This window comes from Chelonus insularis, unplaced genomic scaffold, assembly GCF_013357705.1.
Source record: "Chelonus insularis isolate UGA/USDA-ARS -01 unplaced genomic scaffold, ASM1335770v1 contig_351_pilon, whole genome shotgun sequence".
NCBI lineage: Eukaryota > Metazoa > Arthropoda > Insecta > Hymenoptera > Braconidae > Chelonus > Chelonus insularis.
Genome location: NW_023276516.1, coordinates 66,234 through 84,331, shown reverse-complemented (window position 1 = coordinate 84,331; position 18,098 = coordinate 66,234). Strand labels below are relative to the sequence as shown.

General features: G+C 28.3%; 4 protein-coding genes across 9 annotated transcripts; 1 reads left to right on the top strand and 3 right to left on the bottom strand.

The window, feature by feature from the left end:
- Positions 1-153: 153 nt before the first annotated feature.
- Positions 154-4,780, bottom strand: LOC118066642 (AT-rich interactive domain-containing protein 4B-like). The gene is made up of 6 exons (XM_035082829.1): positions 4,199-4,780; positions 3,650-4,129; positions 1,958-3,573; positions 760-1,548; positions 458-678; positions 154-363 (listed from the first exon to the last, which is right to left on the bottom strand). Exons 1-6 carry the CDS (start codon positions 4,527-4,529, stop codon positions 222-224), a joined length of 3,579 nt encoding a protein of 1,192 aa, XP_034938720.1. The 5' UTR covers positions 4,530-4,780; the 3' UTR covers positions 154-221.
- Positions 4,781-5,066: 286 nt separating this feature from the next.
- LOC118066643 (ATP-dependent DNA helicase Q5-like) lies at positions 5,067-7,534 on the bottom strand. 2 transcript variants are annotated; one of them, XM_035082830.1, is made up of 8 exons: positions 7,127-7,534; positions 6,929-7,053; positions 6,707-6,862; positions 6,197-6,641; positions 5,806-6,121; positions 5,516-5,738; positions 5,264-5,446; positions 5,067-5,184 (listed from the first exon to the last, which is right to left on the bottom strand). In XM_035082830.1, the coding sequence occupies exons 1-8, from the start codon at positions 7,236-7,238 to the stop codon at positions 5,107-5,109; spliced, it is 1,638 nt and encodes a 545-aa protein (XP_034938721.1). In that variant the 5' UTR covers positions 7,239-7,534; the 3' UTR covers positions 5,067-5,106. The 2 variants fall into 2 exon arrangements, with proteins under 2 accessions (XP_034938721.1, XP_034938722.1); XM_035082831.1 differs by having other exon boundaries at positions 7,140-7,534.
- Positions 7,535-8,130: 596 nt separating this feature from the next.
- Positions 8,131-11,738, top strand: Smox (Smad on X). 4 transcript variants are annotated; one of them, XM_035082836.1, is made up of 7 exons: positions 8,131-8,276; positions 8,712-8,956; positions 9,130-9,338; positions 9,479-9,675; positions 9,752-9,975; positions 10,049-10,362; positions 10,450-11,738. In XM_035082836.1, the coding sequence occupies exons 2-7, from the start codon at positions 8,754-8,756 to the stop codon at positions 10,716-10,718; spliced, it is 1,416 nt and encodes a 471-aa protein (XP_034938727.1). In that variant the 5' UTR covers positions 8,131-8,276; positions 8,712-8,753; the 3' UTR covers positions 10,719-11,738. The 4 variants fall into 4 exon arrangements, with proteins under 4 accessions (XP_034938727.1, XP_034938725.1, XP_034938724.1 ...); XM_035082834.1 differs by lacking the exon at positions 8,131-8,276 and adding an exon at positions 8,382-8,558; XM_035082833.1 differs by lacking the exon at positions 8,131-8,276 and adding an exon at positions 8,382-8,663 and having other exon boundaries at positions 8,729-8,956.
- Positions 11,739-12,158: 420 nt separating this feature from the next.
- On the bottom strand, positions 12,159-16,577 carry LOC118066618 (uncharacterized). 2 transcript variants are annotated; one of them, XR_004690279.1, is made up of 7 exons: positions 16,232-16,577; positions 15,314-15,487; positions 15,035-15,236; positions 14,757-14,952; positions 14,597-14,682; positions 12,370-14,516; positions 12,159-12,177 (listed from the first exon to the last, which is right to left on the bottom strand). XR_004690279.1 is itself a non-coding variant. In XM_035082746.1 (6 exons), exons 1-6 carry the CDS (start codon positions 16,416-16,418, stop codon positions 12,428-12,430), a joined length of 2,934 nt encoding a protein of 977 aa, XP_034938637.1. In that variant the 5' UTR covers positions 16,419-16,577; the 3' UTR covers positions 12,349-12,427. The 2 variants fall into 2 exon arrangements, 1 of the variants encoding a protein (XP_034938637.1); XM_035082746.1 differs by lacking the exon at positions 12,159-12,177 and having other exon boundaries at positions 12,349-14,516.
- Positions 16,578-18,098: the final 1,521 nt, after the last annotated feature.

Below are 18,098 nucleotides of genomic sequence, written 5' to 3'. Positions count from 1 at the left end.
ATATAAAAATGTAACAAAAGCCAAAGATACTGTGATAATTATATATTTAGTCACTTAATCGTAAAACAGATAAGACTTTATTTTTTTATGACAGTTTTCAAGCGCTTATTACTTTTTCTTTTTTTAATCGCTCAATATTTTCATTTTTTTTTATTTAAATTAGGTGACTTTTCATTTCTATTTATTTATATTGATTTATATCTATGTATATGTATATATACTTAATCAGTATTCAATACACGACTAAGCATTTCTCGTAGAGCATCTGACTTTGAATTAAGGTTCGTAATTGCAACGCGGAACTCTGCGAGTTCAGCTTCAATGTCTGTTGGTACACCAACATGTTTCTTGCAGCTGCAACACCTGTATAACATATTGAATATTTAATATCATTTTCAAAATCTATCAGTATTGCAGTTTTTTAAAAAATATATAATTATTTTTTATTGATACTCACTTTTTATCGGAACTGTTGTTAGATGATTGTTTTGGGCATGATAAATTGGAAGGTGCTGAATCAATTCGAATAGTTGGAATGGATCTAGTATTTGTAGATATAGTTTCGGGGATATGACTACTATCAAAACTAGTAGTATGAGGATTTTTGCAGTCACTACAGCCTTTAAAGAATTCCATTAGAGTTCGGACACGTTTGCTTCGATATCGATTCTTTTTTTCCTTAAATTAAAACAAAATAATGAGTAATTAGTTTAGTCACTTCTTCAACTCATTAAGTTAATAACATTTCTAAATAATTACCTCCAAAACTTCTGGGAACCTCGGAGGTAGAAAGACTTCTTCGTCAGGGCAACTTGCTCCACACATATGCAAATCACTGTCATCATTCCTTACTTGTGGGTTACGATTAATTATTTCTGGAGAATGATAACACGATCTTTTATAATTTCGAGGATAAGAGTCTTCAGTTTCACTGTTTAAATTACACTGATGTATTAACGATGAGCGCCTACAATAATTTTCGGAATTTTCTTCACATGGCATGTGACTTTTATAACAATTATAAGTTTTGTTGTTTATCGGATTAATTGTGGATTTTGAATCTTGACCAATTATTGTACGAGTCATATCATACAGATAGTGGATATTATCGGTCATTCCTTCATCCTTTTTAAATCCACATTCTCCAACACTCTCTTCACCTTTATGAAGACAGCAAAATTGTTTATCTGGCGAATTTAAATTATTGAAATGAGACTCGCAAGATGAAGCGAACGATTTCTGAAGATTTTTTGATTTATTTATTTCTTTAAATCCACAAGTGGAATTGCCACAATGGTGATGGTTTGGTGTCCCACTTATTTCCTCTTCTGAGCAATGATTTACCGGAGATGGAGTTCGATTTATGATGGACCTTAAATGTCGACAAATACTAGCTTTTACGGATGAGGCAGTCTTAGCTTTTTTGTTTTTTGAACATGGAATATAATCCATCTTTTCACTGGATGCTTTTGACCATAGACTTTCAATGTTTATTTTATCTGATAAACACTCATCGGAATTGTCGGATTGATCTTCTACAGAGTTAATCTAGAAAACATTTGATCAAAATTAATACATTATTTTCATATGTGTAATAATAATAAAAGACATTTTTATCATAACAATTAAATATATAAATTATTTTTCATTTAAATAACAAAATTTTAATCGATAAAAACATGCTGAATAAGCGTATAATTTATGCTTAAATATTCACAAAATTAAAATAAAAGTGATGGTTATGTAGAAAAGAAAATCATTAGTGTAAGTTTTTGCTTGAAAACTAAATAAAACGTGAAAAGCTTTGAAATTGTGATCGAATAAAATCTTTAAAACATATAAACAATGATTCAGAGGAAAGTGAAGAATAATTTAATGTAAATTCTTACGATTATTACCGGTAAAATTGAAAAGAATTTTTATTTAATTTATTTGAGTAATAAAAAATTATTTATACCTCTTTTCCCCAAATGTTTAGTGTTCCATTAGCCTCAGATATTCTAACTTCAACATTACCAAGAAGATAAGGTCCGCAATGTCGAACTTGTCCTTTGGTTTTTGGAGAATCTTCTGCTATTGAAGCTTGTATTAAGCAACTTCGTTGTTTAGATTGCCCATTTTCATGCCAAACAATACATTTGACATCATCATCTTCGTTATTATCATTTTCTTGTTTTTTCTTCTGAATTCTATTGACTCCATCATTTTCTGTTAATCCGCATCGAGATGATCCAGATGGTTCACCAGCAGCATCTGTGTCAGAATTGGAATTGAATTTTCTTCGATTGTTGATAGATATGAAAGGGATTTTAAATGGTTTAGATCCACAAGCAGATGATTCAAATGTTTCTGAGGCTTTTCTTTTGCGAGAATTCGATTCCTTTTGCATTAAAGGAGTATTTGTCTCTTCTGACTGACCTTGAACGTTAGGCAATTGTCCTCCAACGTTTTCATCAGTTTTTCCAGGTGTGAGGGAAGCAAGAGCTTGTATAATCCGTGTAGTGGTAAGCACTGTTCGAGGAGAATTTGCTGTAGTTTTATTTTTTGGTGTATTTACAGCAGTGCTAGTATCAGAATTGATAATATTTCCAATAGTTGGTGGATTCATTGATACAACTGGGCTATAATCACTTGCAGTCCATTGTTCAATTGAGCTTAAAGTCGATCCAATTGAGCTCATAGATATTTTCGCACTCGAAGGTTGCAATTGAGTTTTTGTACTTGTATGAATCATAGTTTTTGGTTGATCTTCAGTCTGTACCGCTACCTCTTGAACTGTTCTAGATTTTTTCTCGTTCTCTAATTTTTCTAACATCTGTTTCAAATTTTCTCGTTCTTTTTTTAATTCCGAAATCATATCCACGACTTTCCGATATTCTTTGCCTATTTTTTCAAATTCTTGCTCTTTGTTATTTAACTGAGATTGAAGAATCATTATCTCTGAAGATTTTTCTTCACATTCAATTTCTTTTTTTCTTAACTCTGCCATCATTGTTTCATCAATCATTATTTTTTTAGCATTATGTGCTTCAATTATAGAGGTGATATTCATTGGCTTTATCATTGTTTCATTGTCAACAATGTATTCAATTTGATCTTTATTTACTTTCGGTTCTTCCATTCTATGATTTTCTCGAGTATTTTTATTTGTAAAATTTCTATTAGATATTGTTTGAAGATTTGGCATTTTTGTTCCTTGTTTTTCACTCTTTATCAAATCTTCTGGTTCTTTTTTTTCAGTTTCTTTATAGTTCATTGTCATTTTTCTTATATTTTCTTTATCATGTTTTACTTTTCCATTTAATTTTTCAATTTGTTCATTATAATTTACATCTTTAACATGATCCTCTTCTAAATCTACTTCCATTTGTAATTCATTTGATCTATTATAACTATCCTTCACATCAAATACATGCATTTCCACACCATTTTCTATCACATGATTATTTATATTTACTTCTGTAAGACTAGGTGATTCTCTAGATTTTATAGTAGGGGTTCTACGATCGTTACGATCTTGTAAGCACCGTGTTTGTAAATTCATAATTAAATTATTGTCGTCTTGGTTCATTTCTAAAATAATTTTTCGATATAATTATAAGATATAATTATCTTATTACAGTGATATTAAAAAAAACAAAATGCTTACCTTTCATGTTATAATTTCCCATTGAGATTTCATGAACAGTGGTTGGTTTCTCATGACTTTTTTGTTCATCAGAATTGTGAGTAAAATCTTTAAGATCCTCGATATATCGTTTGACTTTCATTGGAATGTTGTTATATTTTATTGATGGAAGTAAAATTTGTTTAGAATAAAAAACCGGTTTATAAAGAGGGTTTTCTTTCATAACTCCTGTTTCATACTCGGAACCGACTAAAATCATTTGCTTTTTACAATTCATCTTTCCTGATCTTTTTCCGGTACTTGAAAGATCTTGAAGTGATCTACTACGTTCTTTGCAATGTTTATTTAACCCTGCTGCTGAACTTTTTAGAACATAGTCATCAGATGATCTTTCAAATTGTTCTGGTTCAATATCATCATCATCATTTTCTTCATCTATTTCTGTTTCTTCATCTTCATCATCATTTTCTTCATCGTCACTTTCTTCTTCTTGCTCAAAATCTATAAAAAATGGAATAAATTTAACGAAGAAAATTTTTTTATTGTTGATAAATATCAAGTTTCACTTACCATCACTATCTCCATAGCCACCATCATCATGTTCTCCATCATATGCTGGTCTATCACTTTCGTCTTCTGAGGAAACATCATAGACACTTTTTTCGTCCTGAGTTACACTCCGAGGACTAGAATTTTCAGGAAGAGCTTTTGAATCATTTGGTTTCGGTGAAGCTGTAATACTTGTTATACTTAGATAGGTAGGCATTGTTTCGTCTTCAAGCATTGACGATTCGGCATTTTGAATTTTTTCAACTTTTTCCTCTTCGATGTATGATGCTTCTTCTACAACTTCTTCAATATGTTTTGTATTATCTGGTAAGACTTCTGTGTCTTCAGCCATTTTCGAAATGCAATTAAATAAATGATTAATTAATACTAAAATTACATTTATTACTTTTTCCAAAACCACACGTTATGTTTTTTTCAACTATACTATAACCTTAAATTGTGTACAACAATGAGAAGAGAAATCTGAAGTGATCAGATTCTAATACTAGAGGCGCTAGTAGTATAGCAATTAAAGATGCAAGAGAAAAATAAATAAAAGACTCATTACAATCAAAGTATCCATATTTTTAAATATTTCTTTGGTAATTATATTTTGTAATATCAATAACATAGCATCATAATTTGCCCGAAAAAAAAACATTATTTTAAATCAAATTTTATTCAAAATTTAGTTCGTTAATTAAACCGCACAGTGCCGTAACCTTTGTAAAGACAATTTCTAGTAATAAATCACTAGTATGAAGTTAGTCACTTTTGAAAAGGCGGTTACATCAAAATAGATTTCTACGGTAAAGTTTTGACATTTTTTATTTACTTCTATCATATATTTTTTTTTAATAATAAATAATTTATATCAAATCAAATGCATAAATTTGTATAAAAAATATTTATGCTATAAAATTTTTAATTTATGTAATTTGGAATTTATAATTTAAAATGTAATTAGACAATTCTTTCGAAGCTGTTGATTCCTTGATATTTTTTATCTGTAAAAAATAATGACTTTAAAATACATTAATAGTTATTGATTTATCATGATAAATTTTATTTAAATAAATTGACTACCAATTCAGTCATTCTGTGTTTGTATGCCGATCCTTCATAGCTTGTAGAAAAAATAGAATATTCCAATCCTCTTGCCAAATGAAAAAGATATTTAGTTTCTATGTCTGGCTTATTTATACAAGATGATCCTTCGTAATTGTCATATAGAGCTTTTTGTAAAATCTTATAAATATTATATCTATCCTGAAAATTTGATTGAATATAGTACAGTTATAATACAGAAATTTTACATTGTATAATTATTATACTTACTTCAGGCTCAAGATTTTTCACAATTCCTTCAATCTTGTTTAGATTATAAACTTGTAAAATAGGTTTCTGTTTAAGTTTTGGTAACATACCACGCTGATCAACGAATTCTCGGAACTTTTTCTGTCTCGTCATAACAAAAGACTCTTTTTCACAAAAATCACAAGCATCACCACAAGGGTTTATGTTTATTCCAAAATATACTGAATACACCATATGACGACATCTGAAATTAATGAAGAGCATCAAGAAAATATCAACTTTAATGTACAGATTAATATATTTTTTCATACTCCGTAGACATGCAATACTGTATCATACTCCCAAATCCTTCAAAAGTTCTACTAGGTACTCCCATAGCAGTGACCTGCATATTTATCCAATCCTCAATACCGAAATAAATTCGGCAAAGAATTGCAGTATTATTTTTTAAATGACTTCCAATTTGTCGATAATATTGTTCTATTCTTAATGGACTAGACCAGTGAATAATACATCTAATCGAAGGCTTATTGAATTTCATTACGAATTTATGAGTAATTGCTAATATTGTGATATTTCCACTCATCCAATCCTTCTCAATTTGTTCTCTTTGCTTTTTTTTTAGTTCTAAAAATGTATTTATGTAATATTAATATATTTTCTGAGAAAATATAAATGAAAAATAAATGTAACAATTATCACTTGAACAATATGCTCCTGTAGGAATACCAATTTTAGTTAGGTATTCTGTAATCATAATTGTTTCATCACATTTTGAACAAGAAATAATTCCAGAAAACTCTTGTGGAATTTTCATAAAATTTTCAATGAGCTTTCTCATGTCATCGAGTGGATTATCTAAAATATCTTTATATTTTACTTGAAGATAGATATTTGGAAGCTGCCAATCTAAGTGGCTTATTTCTCGAAGGTTTTTTAATTGTAAATAGTTTTTTATATCTGTTATAATATTTTCTGTACCAATTGAAGTCAGAACAATGAACTTGATATGAGAATAAACATCTCGTATTTGACAAATTTTTCTATATAATTCTGCAGATCTTTCGTAGTGTTCACTCATGCAATGTGCTTCATCTACTACAATAAATGAAATTAAATTATGAGCATCCAACGTGTTCAAAAAACTCTACGAAAACAAAATGTACTCATTAGTTCAATAATTTAAGGATCTAGAGAATGAAACATCTTTACCTGAAACCAATCACTCATAAGCATGTGTGGCGTCACATAAATGAATTTGATTTTTTTTTCAAATCTTTCAAAACTTTCTAGTATATTACATTTCTCATTTTTCGAATAACCATAAGATACTTTAATATTATGTTCTTCTAGAAATTTTATTTGTTCCTTGAAAAAAAAGAACACAGTTGATATTATGAACAATTTTAATTCAATTATAATAATGAACCATACTTCGGCAATGTATTTGTTGGGTACAATTACAATAGTAGTTTTTCCATGACATAACATTGTTGGTAATTGAAAACAAATAGATTTTCCAGCAGCAGGAGGTAAATTAATTAGAACATCCGAATTTTCTGTAAATCAATTTGTCATTAAAATAAAATTTGATTCTTTTTTTATGTGAATAATAGTAAAAAATTTTTTAACCTGCTGACATTACAGTTAAGGTAGCATAATACTGATCTTCTGATTTAAATGATTCAAATTTGAAGAACTGTCTTAATTTTCTTTGTAATTCTTCTTTCTTTTCATCTACCATGATTATTCAAAAGTTGAAATACCTTTTGATACAATAAAAATAGCTTCCCAAAAATTCTCACATGTATCCAAGTGTTTTTATTGAAAAATTGAATCGTATGAGTAAACAAACAAAGCCGATAATTAAAGATAACCAAACAGAGAGAAAAGTCTTCTATCTGCTAAAATGACTGGGAGGACTCATCAAACAAATTCTTACACATAAGAAACTTTTTTTTTGTTGACCAACTATTTATCGACCGAGAAATAAAACGCGGGAAATTTTACAAATTAAATATTCGTACTTGGAATATTATAAATATTTATCTTTTATATGATCTGATTAATGCAATTATTCCAAGAAGTGCACATTTCGATTCATAAATATACATTTATCTATGGAAATTGTTTTGCAGCCAAAAAATAGATGTATTTTTTAAAACAAAAAAATGTACTTATGGTTATATTTAAAGTATTTCAAAAAATTTCTTTTAATGTATTAAAAACAATTTTTTTCTGTATCTGACTATTTCATCACAGAAATGAATCCAATAGTTTTGCGCCGGCCCGAATCACATTCACAGTAAATAGATAATAATTCTAAAAATGGTCAAGATGTTATCATTTAATAATGAGTTGACTCACTCTCTCCAAATTCTAAAAATATTCACGTTCAATTAATAAAATCAAATTTTGCAAATTAATGTAAGTAAAAATTCACGTTAATTAATACATTTTAATGAATCAATGAGCCAATATATTTTATATAATTCAAAAATAATAACAATAAACGCCAGTAAATATGAATAATACTTAAGCTTCATTAAACCTCATCCTATTTATTATTCTTCATGATTGCATCATTTTCATATATTGAGTCTGATTAAATAGCTTCAATGTCCACTGACGATTGTATTTTACGCACGGGTTCATTTTGCATAATTTTTTATGATTAAATAACAACCATACGCCAATGAGATAATTAACATTATAGAGTAAAAATAAAATTAAAAATGTGAAATTTCGTTGAAAGATATTTAAATACAATTCAAATATGTGGGTAAATACAATAACTATTATTTTTATTTTATTACAGTTTATTTATATTATATTCTTAGCTAATAAATTTTAATGAGAAGATATATATTTTTTTATTATTATGATACAATAATATCCACTTATGTATGCATGCATATTCATATAGACATACATGTGTAGTTCTTTGAGATAATGAAAAGATGAAAAATTTCAAAGTACATAGAAGTGTGAATCATGCCGAGGAATATCGACAATAATCGAGACTACCCGAGACATTCGCGAATAAAATGGCGGCTGCAATCAAGTAATTATTTTCGAAAAAGTATTCCGGTTGCTGATAATTAAAAAAACTTATTGATATTGTTGATGATAACAATAACCACATCTCAATTTTTATTTGAATTTAATCGTGAGTACATTGTTAACGAAGATTATAACTTAATTATAATGTGACTAGCATTTGGACTAATGCAGGCCATCAGCGTTTTGTCAAGTATAAATGATGACTTCAATGTTGCCCAGTTTTAACCCTCCAATTGTTAAACGGTTGCTGGGTTGGAAAAAAGCCGAAGGTGAAGACAAATGGAGTGAAAAGGCTGTGAAAAGTCTTGTTAAAAAACTTAAAAAGTCAACTGGTCTTGAAGAACTTGAAAAGGCCATTTCCACACAAAGTTGCAACACCAAGTGTATTACCATACCAAGGTACATTCAGATATTTTTGCAATCATGCTAAAAAATGATTTTAATAATTCATTGCTCTTTTTTGTTGATGTATGTATGATGATAAATGCTACAATGTTTCTTCACAGGCAGATAGATGTTGAATTTGATATCATACTAGATGATATAATATTTTGAAGTGTACTTTGTTCTAGGCCTAGTCCTGGAGTCGTAAACGAGAACGGGATCCAAGGAGTTAGAGGAAAGGGCCTACCACACGTCGTTTATTGTCGTCTTTGGCGTTGGCCTGATCTTCAATCTCATCACGAACTCAGGGCAATCGATCATTGCGAGTACGCCTTTACTCAAAAAAGAGAAGAAGTCTGTGTGAATCCTTATCATTATCAAAGAATTCAAACGCCAGGTGTGTGTTAGCGGGAAAATTACTTCAATGAAAAGACTTTATCGGTAGCATTTATCTATACAATAAAAACTACTAACAATGTCGTATACTTACAACATTGTTAGCAGTTAGTATCTATGCTATAAATTATTTTTATCTAGTTTTACCGGCAATTCTGGTTCCACGACACAATCTTCCGGGTGACGAATCAGTACTCTATAATACATCTCTTGAAGAACTTAGTGTCAGTGTTCCAGAAAATACGAATTTTCACGCTACTTTAAATCATCGAAATAATCAGCAGGAGGTTTCTCAAACTTCCCAACAACAATCAAATAATCCATATCAAGGAATGCAGGTATATTTTAAATATCTGCTAACTCTTATATGGTTGATTAGACGAATTTATTAAAATGGAACCATTCTTTATCAAGAGTATGCAAGCAACAAGTCCGGCGAGTGTTGGAAGTTTAGGAAGCGTTCAAGGCTCACCTCATCCCGTATCTGGATCTATGGATCCACCAGCTGATACACCACCTCCAGGTTACATTAGTGAAGACGGTGATAATATAGATCACAATGACAATATGTCTCTTTCACGTTTATCACCTAGTCCAGTTGATGCTCAACCAGTTATGTATTGCGAGCCTGCATTCTGGTAAATATTACTTATTTATTGTATTGTCTGACAAAATAGATAAATACAAAAACTCATTTTTATAAAATTTTAGGTGTTCTATAAGTTATTATGAATTAAATACAAGAGTGGGTGAAACATTTCATGCTTCTCAACCAAGCATAACCGTAGATGGTTTTACAGATCCTAGTAATTCTGAGAGGTTTTGTCTCGGTTTGCTATCAAATGTCAATCGTAATACCGTTGTAGAACAAACCAGACGTCATATTGGTAAAGGAGTTAGATTATATTACATTGGCGGAGAAGTTTTTGCTGAATGTCAATCTGATTCAAGTATCTTTGTGCAAAGTCCAAACTGTAATCAACGTTATGGATGGCATCCAGCAACTGTTTGTAAAATACCACCAGGTACGATAATTAATTATTAATAAAAAACTAATAAACTATAATTTAGTATAATAAATTTATTAGTTATCTAAAATATTTTCTTTTCAGGCTGTAATCTTAAAATTTTTAATAATCAAGAATTTGCGGCACTTTTATCGCAATCAGTATCACAAGGATTTGAAGCAGTGTATCAACTTACGAGAATGTGTACAATCAGAATGAGTTTCGTGAAAGGCTGGGGTGCAGAATATCGTCGACAAACTGTAACATCAACACCTTGTTGGATAGAATTACATTTGAATGGGCCACTACAATGGCTTGATAGAGTTCTTACTCAAATGGGTTCACCGCGTTTACCATGCTCTTCAATGTCTTAAATATAGTAATCGACTGATGGTGGAAAACTGTTAGGAGGAAGGAATGATCTGTGAATTTATTCGTCTTTTAACAGTAATAAATATTTGCGTATGATTTTCATTTTATTGATTAACAATTTTTAGATTTTAGATAAACGACTGAAATTATTTATCATTTTTAAAATCATTACGATCTATTTTAATTCAAAATTTTTCGTCGCATAAATCATTAGCTGCAACAACTGCCGCTTTTTTTGACGGGTTGAAAGACGTCTGTGATTGTGCAGATTATGTAATTATCGTGTGCAGTTATATTAAGAAAAACCGAAAACATTCAAGATATATAACGTTAGATTTCGCACTTTCCAAATATTGTTATCACAAAAATATCACATAGTAAGATTAAGCAAGATTGAATGCAATGATATAACTTTGGATTAATATTATTCTGTGCATGTTTTTAAAATGTATTTAACAATTATTTGTTAATGAATAATTATCCATTTTTTGCATTAATATGGATATAAAAAAATACTGTTATGTTTTATGAAAAATAGAGATCAACCATTATTTCAAATAATGGTTTTTAAATATATTATTTGTATACGCTATTATTTGATATATTTTTAACTATAAGTATTTAAAAGAATTATGTTGAGAGTAATTTACATTCAATCCACTTCTAAAAGTGTATTCCACTTTACCTTTCATTTTTGATACAAAGTAACTTGAAGTTGCACCATGATCCTACGAACGATACATATTATATATAGTTAAAAGATAATATAAACATTAGAAATAATTTTATACTTCAAAACATTGTATTATCAAATATGACGTCATTATTAACATACCCTTTAACTAGTCGGTGGCCGAATTGTAAGATGCCAGATCTATAAACAGAATGATTTGGAGTTGAGTCCAAATCTAAATTTATTAACAAATCTATAATTCTTACAGACTACATTCATAAATGCCACATAATCTTAAATCGAGGATTATTTAACATAAAATATAATAAAGTTGATAATTCCATATTTATGTACATGTCTTTGTTCTCAATTAACTGGTATATAATTTAATATATCAGTGGCATGTATGTTTATTTAAATATTTATTTACTGTATAAAACATAAAAAAAAAAAAATTACACAACAGAATATCATTGATCATTGAAAAAAAATGTATTTAGATACACCAACGATATTTCAAGCCTAAAAAATCAAATTTTTTAAAGTGGAAACACAAATTTATCTTTAAAAAGATATATTAATTTGAAATGCTTTAGGAAATTATTATTATTATTATTATTTAAATAATTAATTTTTTATTCATTTAACAAAGTTTATCATACAGATTTTTATGTCACGTAAGTTTAAATTAAGTATAAGTTGCAATTAAAAGCAAATTTTTTCGTGATTGTCATATACTGATTGTGAATTGTGTTTGATTAACATAAAGTGTTCCATTTTCTAATTATCTGAACAAAATGAATCGATTTTACATTAAATTGTTGTTGAAACAATATTTCTTTTTTTTCTCAACTAATGACATTTTCCATACATCATTTAATAATCATCATCATTATTTCTTTTAGGCAAATAATTGAATACAAGTTCAATTAGTTTTATAAAATAATTTATTTTTTCCATTTTTATTAAAAAAAACTTACTTTATTAGTGGCTCTGTACATTATATAATATTGTAAATTTAAATCACAACTGGTTTGTTTAATCTTTCATCATTAATCTATGGTATTCTTGTAAATGTAAAGCTTTTGTCTGAATATCCAAACAACGAAAGAATTCGTCCAAATCTTCAGTTGGGTTCCGGTGATTATTTTGTTTTTGTGGTTTGCATTTAGGTTGAGTATAATAATTATGATTCTGAGTTCCTGGGACGTATTCAGATTCTATTCTTCCGTTTTCTTCAAACATGTTATTTTGTATTCCAGAAGTAAATGATGGCATATAATTATGTTCATATTGCATATTTGGGGGATATTGATATTCTTGAGTAAAAAAATCACTTTCAGAAAATGAATTTATATTCTGACCTTTAAATTCACTATTGTATACACTTGAATATGTAGCATCATCCATACAGCTATTTTCATCAATAACATCTTTCCATTCTTGAAAGTGATTGACATTTTCACAGTTTTTTGTATCTTTTGTTTCATCCATTAACTTCTTTTCTTTTGCTTGCTTTAAAAATTCTTGAAGATCTTTAAAACTTATTTCATCCTCTCGTTTTCTTTTCTTTTTAATTTGCTGTTCAAGTTTTATTCGTTCATTTTTTGTAAAATCAAACATACACTCTTTTAATTTTAATAATTGAGTGTAAGAATTTTGAAGTGAATGAATATTCGATCTCAGATCGTAGTAATTTTTTAAGTCTGTTTCTGACATTAATTCATGTAATAATTTATTGAAAATAATAGGACGAGGTAATATGTAATTTAATAATAGACTAAAAATACTTTCATTTTGTTGATTTTTCGAAGTAGTATATTCATCCTCAAACTTCAAATTATTACAGAAGTGAAAATATATAACATCTGTCATCTTTTTCTGAAATCTCAAAAATTGTTCCAAGTACTGCCAATATTTTTTTAAACCCCATTTTCTGCCTGTATCTATTATATATAAACTATTCATGTTGAGTAATTTATTTACCCCTTCTATTTCATGTTCTAACATTTTATTCCACATCAATATATTCTTTTTACAAGACTCTCTGTCATTTTTTTCTAAATTGAATGATGTGTTTGGTAGATTTTCGAATAATCGTTCCAAACATGTAATTAATTTTTTATTTACTCCTGATAATAATTTACGTGATTTAATAATAGAGTATCGATGTGAATAGCAATGCCATGGACTCGTGTCTTCAGTCTTATTCTGGGATGAATCAAAATTTCTATCATATATTTGATAATTTAAAAACTCATTTATTTTAGTGTCATCGACAGGTTGATCATTATCTATAACATTCGGGGAACAAGTTGGAAATATAACTGTATCATTCCATGTTTGAAATTGTGAAGATTTAGTGAACAATGCTTCATAAAAGCGTTCTTGCGTCTCATTTATAATACATTTCACTTTTTTATCCTTTTGATTAATTTCTAATATATCCATTTTATCATTATATAATTTTTCGATAAATTCATCTATTGGAAGAAATACTATTGTCTCTGTTTGTAAGACCTGTTGAGTAAATTTAGGGTTACCCTCATCAGATTCTTTGAAATTATTGATTTTGCTACTATTCAAGTGCTTTTCAAAAGCCTTGCATAACATAAATTCATCAACCGTATTTATTTCATCGTTTATATCGTTTGTTTGAGGTTCATTGTTTTTATGAATTTCTGAGTCATCAAAATCGCCATTACTTTCTTTTCTTTCAAAAAATAAACTTAAATCTTCTATCTTTGTGTTCCAAATACTTTCTGAATAGTCAGGACATTTGAATAACAATAAATGAGGACTGACTATAGGATTTATCATATCTTTAAACGTATCTAATTCATTTTCTGCCACTAAAGTGATTGCGATTCCATAGGATCCGTAACGTCCAGCACGACCTATTCTATGTAAATACGTTGAACAATCATTTGGAATGTCGTAGTTTATTATCAAATTAACATTCTCAGCATCTATACCACGTGCTGTTAAATCTGTTGAAAATAATACTTTACACTCGAAATTTTTTAATTTCGATATTGCATCTAATCTTTTGGACATATCTTGATTACCAGAAATGTATGTTGATGAATATCCTAACTTATTCACATTATTACAAACCGATTGAACTCTAAAAAAATAAGAACAAGTATTTAAAAAAATGTCTTTATGAAAAAGTTGAAAAATTAGCATAATTTGTAAAAAATATACCTGGTTTGATAATTCAGAAATACTAAGCACTGTTTAAATGGAATTTTTTCGAAAATTTTTATCAATTCTTCGGTTTTCAATTGCACCTAAAAAAAGTAAATTTTTATTATTGTTTGAACTCAGTATACTTCATAAAATAATTAATTATAAATATTTTTACTTGTTTCATTTTGTTTGGATGTGATACAACATTTGTAACAAATTGTCTAACGCCAATAAGAATAGGGTTGTCACTAGAAGGTGAAGAATAATGAGGAGATCGCATGTATTTAGATAAATAAGTTTGTAAATCAGGTGGATAGGTTGCACTAGCTGTTATTACCTGTTTATTTACAGGTAAATATCCAAAAATTTCACTGCAATCATCAAGATTAATTAGTTTTTCTTATAAATATAATAACGATTAAATTCTTTCATGTGAAATATTTGTGGACATACTCAATATCATCTCGAAAACTTGAATCCATCAATTTATCAGCCTCATCAAGTACAAATAATCTTATATTTTCAACGTTTATCATGCTTGTTTTAATTAAATGTTTCAATTTTCCTGGTGTACCAACAATAATGTGATTGTTATAAGAAATTTTTGTTCCTACTTTCGCAGGGATTCCTCCGATTATACTGCCAACTTTTAGTCCTGTAAAATAAAAAAACTCATTTACATAAAAAATACACAATTTTTTTGAAAATCAGAATGAATTATTAATTTAATACCTTTCATTTCTGAGCCTATAGATGCAAGAACCTGGGATATTTGTATGGCAATTTCTCGAGTCGGGGCTAGAATCAATACTTGGGGATGTACATCTTTCACATATACCATATCTAGTGCAATTATTCCGAAAACAGCAGTCTTTCCAGTTCCTGACTTTGCTTGGATGATTAAATCTGCAAGATACAAGCAATTTACTAAGCCATAAGTGTTGTCTACGGCAGACTTTTTCATTTACTTTATTGAAAGTTATGGAACTATTATTAAACATATATTATTCTGGTAAAATCTCTTTTATTTGAAAATATTTATACTTGAAACTATATTTTTTCATTGTTACTCTCTTGGTATTTTAAAAGTTTTTCTGCGAAAGAAATCTGTCTGGGCAGTTCTTTAACAAAAATTATGCCCACCCTTCGTCATTCATTCTCAGTACTCTCATAAAATATCTGCACGCTCTTCTTTTTATTCGCAACCTGCAACAGTCAACACCTGCTCGTTTCTTCGTAAGTAGTCCGAAGTATTTCCAAGGCCGCTTCACCGGATCTTCCAAATAGTCTGCTAACCACATTACTTGGTTTCCAACACCAGACTTGGGCACAATACATAAAGACAGCTTCAATCAACGGAATATGAACAGCTTTTTTAGCAAGTTCGTTTATGTAGTTTTCACTAAGTTTTATGTTGAGTTTCTACTTTTTGAGCTCTTCCAATTATCTTGCGCTTTAAATACCCAGTCATTATAATTTTTTCTAAAGTTTATTATACATTCAATTAAGGTAATATTAAATTTTAAAATGAAAAATTTATCTTTCAATAAAATACGTTATCAAAACTAATTCAACTTATTAAAAAAATCTTACTTAATTCTAATAAATTCTTAACTTAAGAATATTAATAATATTAAAACATCCAATTACCAACTCCGCAGCGTCCCAATGGTATCGCAGTTAGCTGAATTGGAGATGGTTTTTCAAAACCACAATTCGTTAATCCTTCTAGTATCTCTGGTGAAAGACCCATGTGATAAAAAGTCGTATTATCACTGGTAATTACATCCTTTGTGCGATGTTTGGTATTTAATTTATGTGCTACTGAGCAAATCATTTTTTTTTTTATTGTTAATCACTTTGAGAGGATGTGTTTTATTTATAAAAGAAATAATTTAAAAAAAAAAACTTTTATCATTAAACATTCTATAAAAAACACTCAATTTATCGCGTCAGTTGCGTTTGTTGTTTTAGGTTAAAACACATGTTTACATAACCAAAATGATGTGAAGTTTGCTGTGTATAATTTGATTATCGATTTATGTCAAATACGATAGATTACGAATCGCAGTTTACTTCAGATAATAAAATATTTTAAACGGCGCAGTTTTACGATTAATTATTTATTCAAAACAAATGTATATAAATAAATATTATTTATAATTAAATATGATATTTCATGCAAATAATTAATTCAAATGAGTCAAGAATATTTATAAAACTTCATAGAAGTGAAACTTTATTTAGAAAAGTAATTAACCGTAAAGTGTTTCGTTATTGATGTATGCTAGTAGAATAATTAACAAACGAAATATTTTCAATTTATCGAACGTAAAAATTTTATGTAATTATTCTCAATACAAATAGTATGTTAAGTGTAAATAAATTTGATGTATAAAAATGTCAAAATATTAACAAGAGCTGAGTTTTTGATCCAATGAAATTGTCAATATTATTATCAATAAAGGAGTGAAAAATTATTCTAACAAAAGTTGAAAAACAATAAAAAGTGAAACATTAAGTTATTTTTATTAATAACATTGTTTGCAGAAAATTTATATCAATTCAGTATTTGCATATTTTGTGAAGTATATTTTTTTTATCATCAATAAAATTACATTTAACAAAATGTGATGAAAAATAATGAAAAAATTCCGACAATTCTTCATGGCCAGTACTTTACAGACGGGTTTGAAATGAAGCGCCGACTTTTGATTGCGATGCTTATTATTTTATATTAAAACACTTAGTCTTTTTTTATCTGATAAATTTGTGCTAATTCATCAAATTTGCTATAATTCACATCAATACGTTGTCCAATCACCGAGCTTTCATTTTCTCGGTTAATTAATTTAATTTAACATAAACCTCATGATTATGAGGAAATTCATACATCTACAATAAAATTTTGATTCTTAAAATGCATGATATATCGATCAATTTTTGTAGGTCAATCTGTGTTTTTTTATGGTCGTTAATGACAATTCTAATTATCATATAATCCACATTGTAATCATTATAACAACGACCATTGTAATAATAACTAATGATAACAATAAGTTCAGCACAGTAGAACGGTGAGGCTGTCTAATAGGCCCATTTATGGTAGAGAATTCACTACACATCAAACGGGCTCAATTGACAATACTTTAGAGCAATAAAATAATTAGATACATCATAATAATAAAATTAATTGAACGTATAATCATGCCTAAAACGCATTTAATTACATTAATTCACAGTCGTGTGATTTGATGTCAACATTATGCCTTGGTGATGTTTATACTCGAATCCGTTTCTCATAAAAGACTCGACTCACCAATTATTATAAAAATTTGATATAATTTAACTAATTATGAGTTGACTCGTATATCACACTGAGAGAATAAATTACTTTTACAGACGTAGTGAATTTTTCATTCTAATTTTCCTATTCTTATAACAAATAATTATTATTAACTAATATAATCTTTTTTATTATCTTTTAAAATTAGTAATAATTTACATTCATTAAATA